Below are 11,325 nucleotides of genomic sequence, written 5' to 3'. Positions count from 1 at the left end.
GTTCCCTGTCCCTCACCGTGTCCCTTCCTGTCGCCCTCAGCGCCACATGAAGTACCAGCACCTGCTGCACCGAACCTTCGCCTGCTCCCACCCCAGCTGCGGGCCGAATCTTCCGTTTCAAAACCCAGATGGAGGATCACGAGAGACTGCACAGCGGTGAGTAACTCTGCCAGCAACACAGCACCCGCCCCCCCCCACCCCCCCCCTCCCGCCATGGGGGGGAGGAGAGGGCGCATCACACCTCAACCTGCCCACCTCCTTTACAGTCAGCCACGATCATCGGTCTGCATCAGTGATCATCCTCCGACAGTGCGGCCCTCCCTCAGCACTGACCCTCCGACAGTGCGGCACTCCCTCAGTACTGACCCTCCGACAGTGCGGCCCTCCCTCAGCACTGACCCTCCGACAGTGCGGCACTCCCTCAGTACTGACCCTCCGACAGTGCGCTCTCCCTCAGCACTGACCCTCCGACAGTGCGGCACGCCCTCAGCACTGACCCTCCGACAGTGCGGCACTCCCTCAGTACTGACCCCCTCCGACAGTGCGGCACTCCCCTCAGTACTGACCCTCCGACAGTGCGGCACTCCCTCAGTACTGAACCCTCCCGACAGTGCGGCACTCCCTCAGTACTGACCCTCCGACAGTGCGGCACTCCCTCAGTACTGACCCTCCGACAGTGCGGCACCTCCCTCAGCACTGACCCTCCGACAGTGCGGCACTCCCTCAGCACTGACCCTCCGACAGTGCGGCACTCCCTCAGTACTGACCCTCCGACAGTGCGGCACTCCCCTCAGTACTGACCCTCCGACAGTGCGGCACTCCCTCAGTACTGGACCCTCCGACAGTGCGGCACTCCCTCAGTACTGACCCTCCGACAGTGCGGCACTCCCCTCAGTACTGACCCCTCCGACAGTGCGGCACTCCCTCAGCACACTGGACCCTCCGACAGTGCGGCACTTCCTCAGCACTGACCCTCCGACAGTGCGGCACTCCCTTCAGTACTGACCCCTACCGACAGTGAGGCACTCCCTCAGTACTGACCGTCCGACAGTGCGGCCCCTCCCTCAGCACTGACCCTCCGACAGTGCGGCCCCTCCCTCAGCACTGACCCTCCGACAGTGCGGCACTCCCTCAGTACTGACCCTCCGACAGTGAGGCACTCCCTCAGTACTGACCGTCCGACAGTGCGGCCCCTCCCTCAGGACTGACCGTCCGACAGTGCGGCACTCCCTCAGCACTGACCCGCCGACAGTGCGGGGCTCCCTCAGCACTGACCCTCCGACAGTGCGGGGCTCCCTCAGCACTGACCCTCCGACAGTGCGGGGCTCCCTCAGCACTGACCCTCCGACAGTGCGGCACTCCTCAGTACTGACCCTCCGACAGTGCGGCGCTCCCTCAGTACTGACCCTCCGACAGTGCGGCACTCCCTCAGCACTGACCCTCCGACAGTGCAGCCCCCTCCCTCAGTACTGACCCTCCGACAGTGCGGCACTCCCTCAGCACTGACCCGCCGACAGTGCGGCACTCCCTCAGCACTGACCCTCCGACAGTGCGGGGCTCCCTCAGCACTGACCCTCCCGACAGTGCGGGGCTCCCTCAGCACTGACCTCCGACAGTGCGGCGCTCCCTCAGTACTGACCCTCCGGACAGTGCGGCACTCCCCTCAGTACTGACCCTCCGACAGTGCGGCACTCCCTCAGTACTGACCCTCCGACAGTGCGGCACTCCCTCAGTACTGACCGTCCGACAGTGCGGCCCTCCCTCAGTACTGACCCTCCGACAGTGCGGCACTCCCTCAGTACTGACCCTCCGACAGTGCGGCCCTCCCTCAGCACTGACCCCTCCGACAGTGCGGCACTCCCTCAGCACTGACCCTCCGACAGTGCGGCACTTCCTCAGCACTGACCCTCCGACAGTGCGGCACTCCCTCAGTACTGACCCTCCGACAGTGCGGCACTCCCTCAGTACTGACCCCTCCGACAGTGCGGCACTCCCCTCAGTACTGAACCCTCCGACAGTGCGGCACTCCCCTCAGTACTGACCCTCCGACAGTGCGGCACTCCCTCAGCACTGACCCTCCGACAGTGCGGCACTTCCTCAGCACTGACCCTCCGACAGTTGCGGCACTCCCTCAGTACTGACCCTCCGACAGTGAGGCACTCCCTCAGTACTGACCGTCCGACAGTGCGGCCCCTCCCTCAGCACTGACCCTCCGACAGTGCGGCCCCTCCCTCAGCACTGACCCTCCGACAGTGCGGCACTCCCTCAGTACTGACCCTCCGACAGTGAGGCACTCTCCCTCAGTACTGACCGTCCGACAGTGCGGCCCCTCCCTCAGGGACTGACCCCTCCGACAGTGCGGCACTCCCCTCAGCACTGACCCCTCCGACAGTGCGGGGCTCCCCTCAGCACTGACCCTCCGACAGTGCGGCACTCCCTCAGTACTGACCCCTCCGACAGTGCGGCGCTCCCTCAGTACTGACCCTCCGACAGTGCGGCGCTCCCTCAGTACTGACCCTCCGACAGTGCGGCACTCCCTCAGTACTGGACCCTCCGACAGTGCGGCACTCCCTCAGCACTGACCCGCCGACCGAGCGGCGCTCCCTCAGTACTGACCCTCCGACAGTGCGGCACTCCCTCAGTACTGACCGTCCGACAGTGCGGCCCTCCCTCAGTACTGACCCCTGTGACAGTGCGGCCCTCCCTCAGTACTGACCCTCCGACAGTGCGGCACTCCCTCAGTACTGACCCTCCGACAGTGCGGCACTCCCCTCAGTACTGACCGTACGACAGTGCGGCCCTCCCTCAGTACTGACCCTCCGACAGTGCGGCCCTCCCTCAGTACTGACCCTCCGACAGTGCGGCACTCCCTCAGTACTGATCCTCCGACAGTGCGGCCCCCTCCCTCAGTACTGACCCTCCGACAGTGCGGCACTCCCTCAGTACTGACCCTCCAACAGTGCGGCCCCTCCCTCAGTACTGACCCTCCGACAGTGCGGCCCTCCCTCAGTACTGACCCTCCGACAGTGCGGCCCCTCCCTCAGTACTGACCCTCCGACAGTGCGGCGCTCCCTCAGTACTGACCCTCCGACAGTGCGGCACTCCCTCAGCACTGACCCTCCGACAGTGCGGCACTCCCTCAGTACTGACCCTCCGACAGTGCGGCACTCCCTCAGCACTGACCCTCCGACAGTGCGGCACTCCCTCAGTACTGTCCCTCTGACAGTGCGGCACTCCCTCAGCACTGACCCTCCGACAGTGCGGCACTCCCTCAGCACTGACCCTCTGACAGTGCGGCACTCCCTCAGCACTGACCCTCCGACAGTGCGGCACTCCCTCAGCACTGACCCTCCGACCGTGCGGCACTCCCTCAGTACTGACCCTCCGACAGTGCGGCACTCCCTCAGTACTGACCCTCCGACAGTGCGGCACTCCCTCAGTACTGACCCTCCGACAGTGCGGCACTCCCTCAGTACTGACCCTCCGACAGTGCGGCGCTCCCTCAGTACTGACCCTCCGACAGTGCGGCCCTCCCTCAGTACTGACCCTCCGACAGTGCGGCCCTCCCTCAGTACTGACCCTGTGACAGTGCGGCACTCCCTCAGTACTGACCCTCCGACAGTGCGGCACTCCCTCAGCACTAACCCTCCGACAATGCGGGGCTCCCTCAGCACTGACCTTCCGACAGTGTGGCACTCCCTCAGCACTGATCCTCCGACAGTGCGGGGCTCCCTCAGCACTGATCCTCCGACAGTGCGGGGCTCCCTCAGCACTGACCCTCCAACAGTGCGGCACTCCCTCAGTACTGACCCTCCGACAGTGCGGCCCTCCCTCAGCACTGACCCGGTGACAGTGCGGCACTCCCTCAGTACTGACCCTCCGACAGTGCGGCACTCCCTCAGTACTGACCCTCCGACAGTGCGGCACTCCCTCAGTACTGACCCTCCGACAGTGCGGCACTCCCTCAGTACTGACCCTCCGACAGTGCGGCACTCCCTCAGCACTGATCCTCCGACAGTGCGGCCCTCCCTCAGCACTGACCCTCCGACAATGCGGCCCTCCCTCAGCACTGACCCTCCGACAGTGCGGCCCTCCCTCAGCACTGACCCTGTGACAGTGCGGCACTCCCTCAGTACTGACCCTCCGACAGTGTGGCACTCCCTCAGTACTGACCCTCCGACAGTGCGGCACTCCCTCAGTACTGACCCTCCGACAGTGCGGCACTCCCTCAGTACTGACCCTCCGACAGTGCGGCACTCCCTCAGTACTGACCCTCCGACAGTGCGGCACTCCCTCAGTACTGACCCTCCGACAGTGCGGCACTCCCTCAGTACTGACCCTCCGACAGTGCGGCACTCCCTCAGTACTGACCCTCCGACAGTGCGGCACTCCTTCAGCACTGACCCTCCGACAATGCGGGGCTCCCTCAGTACTGACCCTCCGACAATGCGGGGCTCCCTCAGCACTGACCTTCCGACAGTGTGGCGCTCCCTCAGCACTGATCCTCCGACAGTGCGGGGCTCCCTCAGCACTGACCCTGTGACAGTGCGGCGCTGCAATAGTTTTCACATCACCCCAACATGTTGATATCCAGCGATAAGTCCGTGACCCCGCCACCTCCTCCAAATCCAACCTGCCAAGACTCTCTGGTATTCCTGTGATGCCCTGCCCAGTGATTATTTGTCACCCTGGGGGATTAGCTGGGGGAGCTGCTGCTGCTGTATCAGGAATGCGCTTCAGGTCCGTCCACACCACGCGGCAGCGGGAGGGGCTGCAGCGAATGGTGACTGGCGTTTCCATGCCAGCTCCTCCTGCCCACAACCCCCCTCCCTCTCTCCCCGCCTCTCGGTCTGCCGGGCCGGGCCCTGTCCTGCCCTGTCTGAGTCACACGCTGACCTTGTCTGATTGCAGATCAGCGGAATTACATCTGTGAGTTCTGCGGCCGCGCCTTCAAAACTGACAAGAACTTGGTGGTACACAGGAGGATTCACACGGGAGAGAAGCCCCTGCAGTAAGCACAGACTGGCTGGCATGATGGTGGGGAGGGGGACAGGGAGACAGCACGGTGGGGGGCGGGGGTGGGGTGCAGCGACGGTGTTGGAGGCACACGGAGGGGTCAGCCGCTGAGGAGCACAGCGCTGGGGAGTATTGGACCGTCCATTCGGAGCCCGGGTTTAAAGGTCAGAAGTCCCTTCTTCTCTGGGTTGAGTGTCGTGCGGCGCTCCGTAAGTAGTGACTCTCCGACAGTGCGGCGCTCCCTCTGTATTGACCCTCCGACAGTGCGGCACTCCCTCAGCACTGACCCTCTGACAGTGCGGCACTCCCTCAGTACTGACCCTCCGACAGTGCGGCACTCCCTCAGTACTGACCCTCCGACAGTGCGGCACTCCCTCAGTTCTGACCCTCCGACAGTGCGGCACTCCCTCAGTACTGACCCTCCGACAGTGCGGCACTCCCTCAGTACTGTCCCTCCGACAGTGCGGCCCTCCCTCAGTACTGACCCTCTGACTGTGCGGCTCTCCCTCAGCACTGACCCTCCACCCAGCGTTTAGGTGTGAGACCTGTGGGTTTACCTGCCTAACCTTCTCTCCCCCCCCTCCCCCCCCCCCCGGTGTTTAGGTGTGCGATCTGTGGGTTTACCTGCCTAACCTTCTCTCCCCCCCCCCCCCCCCCGGTGTTTAGGTGTGAGATCTGTGGGTTTACCTGCCTAACCTTCTCTCCCCCCCCCCCCCCCCTCCCCCCGGTGTTTAGGTGTGAGATCTGTGGGTTTACCTGCCTAACCTTCTCTCCCCCACCCCCCCCTTCCCCCCGGTGTTTAGGTGTGAGATCTGTGGGTTTACCTGCCTAACCTTCTCTCCCCCCTCCCCCCGTGTTTAGGTGTGAGATCTGTGGGTTTACCTGCCGACAGAAAGCCTCCCTGAATTGGCACATGAAGAAACATGATGCTGAGGCCGGCTACCAGTTCTCCTGCGACGTCTGTGGCAAGAGGTTTGAGAAGAAGGACAACGTCTCCGCGCACAAGAGCAAGAGCCACCCCGAGGTGCTGCTGTCCAGCGTGGCCGGGCTGACCGGTCTGGAGGAGGGTGGCGCCTACAGTGAGGGGCCCAGCCTCGTCCCCGAGACACCGTCTGCTCACCCCGGGCCCCTGGAGACCGAGGGCTGGGCGCGGCTGGACCAAGGCAGCTGTCTGGAGGGTGGGATCCGCCTGGAGGTGTGGACCCGCCTGGAGCAGGGCTCGGGTCACCTGGGGCCCGGGAGGGGCCTGGAAGATGGGGAGAGCCACCTGGCCGCTGAGGAACCTTAAGGCCCCCTCCCCCCTCACCCTCCCTGAGACGTCTGGGTCACGGGGCGCTCCCCTTCCCCCAACAACCTCCTGGCTTCCTGTCAGAGGGTGTTTCCTATTCCACCCTCCTCCTCCTCCTCCTCCCCTCAGAGTGTGAGGGGAGGGGAGGATCCACACTTCGACGAGGAGTGGGTCTGGAGGGCAGGTGGGAAAAGGGGCTCCCTTTCCCCACCCTTCCTGTCCCGAGAGGAACTGGCGAAAGGCAGGTGTGGTCTTGCCTCTGGGTAGCCCCAGAGAGGTGTGGCTTACCTGGTTCCTCCTCTCTCCCCTCCCCCCGACTCCAAGGGGCTGGAGGGAGGCCCAGGCCTCCTCGTCTCCCCTCCAACTTTACCCCCCCACCCACCACCCGAGAGAGAGCGGGGTTTCACCCACGTCCCCACCTCCCCGCGAGGAGCTGGAAGAAGCTGCTCATTCCCCACCCCCTCCCCCACCAACTCCAGCGATGTTGAAACCCCCCCCCCCCCCCCCCCCAACCTCGTGTGGGCCTGGATCAAGCTCCCTCCCTCTGTGCAGAGTGGGGTGGTCAGTTCAGAGCTCTTCCCTGTGTGTGTCTCTCTCTCGCGCGCTCTCTATCTCTTTCTCTCTTCCCCCTTCCCTCCCTCACTCCTCCCCCTCTCTCTTCCTCCCCCCTCTCTTCCCCCCCCCTCTCTTCCCCCCCCCCTTCTCCCCCTCTCTCTTCCTCCCCCCTCTCTCTTCCTCCCCCCTCTCTCTTCCTCCCCCCTCTCTCTTCCCCTCCCCTCTCTCTTCCCCCCCCCTCTCTCTTCCCCCCTCTCTCTTCCCCCCTCCCTCTTCTTCCCCCCCCCACTCTCTCTCCCCCCCCCCGATCCGATCCCTGTCCCAGTACCCCCATCCCGTCAGACGTCCGGCCCTCTCCCCCTTCGCCATCCCGAGTTCTTTGCGCTCAGCGAAGAGTCTGGTTTCTGCCTGTAAGATGTTGGTCCTATTTTCAGGATTTTGTAAATAGTTTGCGACACGTACCAGTCGTACCGGCGCTGGTCCCCAGGGGTTGTTTCCACCCACTCCCCCCGCCCCCGCCATTGCCTGTTGTAACTGTATTCCTGTCGAGATCTCATATCGCAATAAAACCTTTATCGTGCAGTCTCCCACCCAGCGTGGGCCGCTCCGTCCGGTTGGTATTCCTACTTGACTCCCAACCTCGCCTTGCCTCCGGGAGCCAGAGCAGCGGGACGATCACAGAGACCCCTGCCTCGTGTCGGCTCCGTCCTCGCTGTGGTCAGGTATTTGGCCTCAACCCCAGCTGCTTGTCCGGAGGAGCACAGTGGGCCCCGCCAGTGCTTTCAGCTCCTCACTGAGGTGGTTCACCTGGAAACCGCCCCCCCCCACACTTCCCAGAGGCTCCACCCAACGTGAAGCGTTTGCGCAAGGTCACAAAACCCTTGCCCTGATAGACCGGGGTTATCTGAAAGAACACACTGGCTCTTCCGGACTCCACAAGCGTTCACAAATAAATAAGATTCCAACCAGAGGTAAGAGGCACAACTACTCGTTTCACTTCCCCTTCCACCCCACGCCCCGTATGACACAAAAAAAAACATTGGTGTTCTGGATGGAGGTGAAAACTGAACTTTGAAGCACGGTTCAATAACGCCAATGCTGCACTCACCATGCAGAGATGATCCTTACACTTGCCTGGTTTTGTTTTATTTTTGTGGCCCCCACTCCCACCCTCCCCCCCCCCCCACCCACCCAGTCACATCTGTCCAAGTTCTCCTGAATTTGCAGGGGGCTGGTCCACCGGTTACGAAGTCTCTTCTGTCTCCAGTTCCAGGCCTCTGCTCGCCAGAGGGAGCAGGTGGCTTCCTTCAGCCCGCAGTTATTTGTTTGTAACTGCAGAGAAAGGGAGGCACACGTGTGCATGCTCACACTCACATGCACACACTCGCACACGCGCTCTCAGACACAGACACACACACTCTCATTGACATGCACTCTCACTCTCGTACACACTCTCACACACACCCTCTCACGCGCACACAGACACGTACACGAGCACAGACACTGTCTGCCGGTTCAGCCGTCTGAATCTTCCCACCAGCATCGTTTCCACCCCAACGCTGGTCACTTCCCGAGAGTTAGTTAACGTCAGGCTTGGTATTGGGAGCTGATCTCCGTTCAAGCATCCTGTCGCGAGGCAAGGCTTGCTTTGTGCACAGACTCCTGGACCATCTCCTCTGCAACTTCTTCCCATCCCCCAGCCTCCACACTCCCCCAGCCTCCACCCCCAAAAATCTGCCCTTATATCTTTCCCCTCTCACCCGAAACCTATGCCCCTCTAGTTCTGGACTCCCCGACCCCAGGGAAAAGACTTTGCCTATTTACCCTATCCATGTCCCTCATGATTTTATAAACCTCTATAAGGTCACCCCTCAGCCTCCGACGCTCCAGGGAAAACAGCCCCAGCCTGTTCAGCCTCTCCCTGTAGCTCAAACCCTCCAACCCTGGCAACATCCTTGTAAATCTTTGCTGAACCCTTTCAAGTTTCACAACATCTTTCCGATAGGAAGGAGACCAGAATTGCACGCAATATTCCAACAGTGGCCTAACCAATGTCCTGTACAGCCGCAACATGACCTCCCAACTCCTGTACTCAATACTCTGACCAATAAAGTAAAGCATACCAAACGCTTTCTTCACTACCCTATCTACCTGCGACTCCACTTTCAAGGAGCTATGAACCTGCACTCCAAGGTCTCTTTGTTCAGCAACACTCCCTAGGACCTTACCATTAAGTGTAGAAGTCCTGCTAAGATTTGCTTTCCCAAAATGCAGCACCTCACATTTATCTGAATTAAACTCCATCTGCCACTTCTTGGCCCATCTGGTCAAGATCCTGTTGTAAACTGAGGTAACCTTCTTTGCTGTCCATTACACCTCACTTACTGTACCTCTTATGCTCACATCCAACTCCAACCTTATTTTCTGGAGCTTCCTATTGTTCTGGCCAATCAGGGAGATGCATTGAATAGTTTGAAACAAGAGTGAATCATTTCAATGGCTGCTGTTGGTCTGTTTGTGTCGCAGAGAGCTGGTGCCTTGCTATCTGGGCTCTCTGTTTACTGGGTAAGTTTAGATCAGATTAGATTCCCTACAGTGTGGAAGTAGGCCCTTTGGCCCAGCAAGTCTAAACTGACCCTCCAAAGAGCGACCAACCCAGACCCATCTCCCTCTGACTAATGCACCTAACACTATGGGGTAATTTAGCATGGCCAATCCACCCTAACCTACACATCCCTGAACACTATGGGGTAATTTAGCATGGCCAATCCACACTAACCTACACATCCCTGAACACTGGGTAATTTAGCATGGCCAATCCACCCTAACCTACACATCCCTGACCACTATGGGGTAATTTAACATGGCCAATCCGCCCTACCCTACACATCCCTGAGCTCTATGGGTAATTTAGCATGGCCAATCCACCCTAACCTACACATCCCTGAACACTATGGGGTAATTTAGCATGGCCAATCCACACTAACCTACACATCCCTGAACACTGGGTAATTTAGCATGGCCAATCCACCCTAACCTACACATCCCTGACCACTATGGGGTAATTTAACATGGCCAATCCGCCCTACCCTACACATCCCTGAGCTCTATGGGTAATTTAGCATGGCCAATCCACCCTAACCTGCACATCCCTGAGCTCTATGGGTAATTTAGCATGGCCAATCCACCCTAACCTGCACATCCCTGAACACTATGGGGTAATTTAGCATGGCCAATCCACCCTAACCTGCACATCCCTGAGCACTATGGGGTAATTTAGCATGGCCAATCCACCCTAACCTGCACATCCCTGAGCACTATGGGGTAATTTAGCATGGCCAATCCACCCTAACCCGCACATCCCTGAACACTATGGGGTAATTTAGCATGGCCAATCCACCCTAACCTACACATCCCTGAACACTATGGGGTAATTTAGCAGGGCCAATCCACCCTAACCTGCACATCCCTGAACACTATGGGGTAATTTAGCATGGCCAATCCATCCTAAACCACATGTTTGGAGTGTGCGAGGAACCCGGAGGAAACCCATGCAGACACGGGGAGAATGTGCAAACTCCACACACACACACACAGTTGCCACGAGGCGGGAATCGAACCTGGGTCCCTGGCATTGTGAGGCCGCAGTGCTAACCACTGAGTCGCCATGCCACCCCACGGTGTCAGAGGTGTCTCTCCAGAATAACAGTTGCTTATATTATGCTAGCGTCATTAGCAGCTGCCAGCTGAATTTGTACTGTTGTAAGTAGGTTTTGTGAATTTCCAAGTTTTACAGAGGTACCTTGATTCCCCAAAGGACCCAGGTGGGGACTATTTCATATGGTTAATCGAAATCCGGATAATCAAATACCGGATACCATAGTTCAGCCGAGCATCGGGATCTTGCTGGATTATCCAACATTCGGATAATCGAGGTTCATCTGTGTTTGGCCAATGTACCCAGCATTCTTTGCTATTTGACCAGGCTGCTACACCGTATTCCAAAGTCCAGGTGTTGTCTGGGCTAGCCGTAGTTGGAGTATTTAAGAACTCAGCTGTGGGTGGAGTTGTTTCACTGCTCAGGAATGATTTGGCAGCTTCACCGATGAAAGTCATAGCTTCACCTACAGACAGGGCAAGTCCAACTGAAGCACAGAGCAGTTCCAGAAGCTGGTGGTAATTTCCCATCAGCGACCACAGCAATTGCTGAACAACGTCGATCACAAGTCACCACAGTAAAGCTGCCAGTAATGCGCTACTCCAGACACTGATGGTGTCTGGGAAGTACCACTATTTGATGGGCCCGTCCTTCACGTTCAGCTCGGCGAACATGTCTCCACTTCCTCATCAGAACTCTGAATAACATTGTGGAACCCCTCTGGCCTTACCTTCACTGTGAGCTGTGTCTGCTTGCTAACGTAATTCCCGCTCTGTTTCCCCGAGTCTCGGATGTGCCAGACACTGGT

General features: G+C 59.6%; 1 protein-coding gene across 1 annotated transcript in view; it reads left to right on the top strand.

Annotated features, from left to right (window-relative positions):
• The window catches only part of LOC122547310 (E3 ubiquitin-protein ligase ZFP91-like), a 14,226-nt gene extending 7,447 nt beyond the window's left edge, over window positions 1-6,779 (top strand). Inside the window, 4 exon segments of the mRNA XM_087981606.1 lie at window positions 41-100; window positions 102-156; window positions 4,912-5,011; window positions 5,878-6,779. Of these exon segments, the coding sequence (XP_087837732.1) occupies window positions 41-100; window positions 102-156; window positions 4,912-5,011; window positions 5,878-6,304 (642 nt within the window). The 3' untranslated portion in view covers window positions 6,305-6,779.
• Window positions 6,780-11,325: the final 4,546 nt, after the last annotated feature.

Source organism: Chiloscyllium plagiosum, unplaced genomic scaffold, assembly GCF_037043375.1.
Source record: "Chiloscyllium plagiosum isolate Xiang-an unplaced genomic scaffold, Cpla_swu_hap1 HiC_scaffold_40, whole genome shotgun sequence".
Lineage (NCBI taxonomy): Eukaryota > Metazoa > Chordata > Chondrichthyes > Orectolobiformes > Hemiscylliidae > Chiloscyllium > Chiloscyllium plagiosum.
Note: the sequence above shows the minus strand (reverse complement) of the source record. Positions and strands in the feature narration are given on the sequence as shown.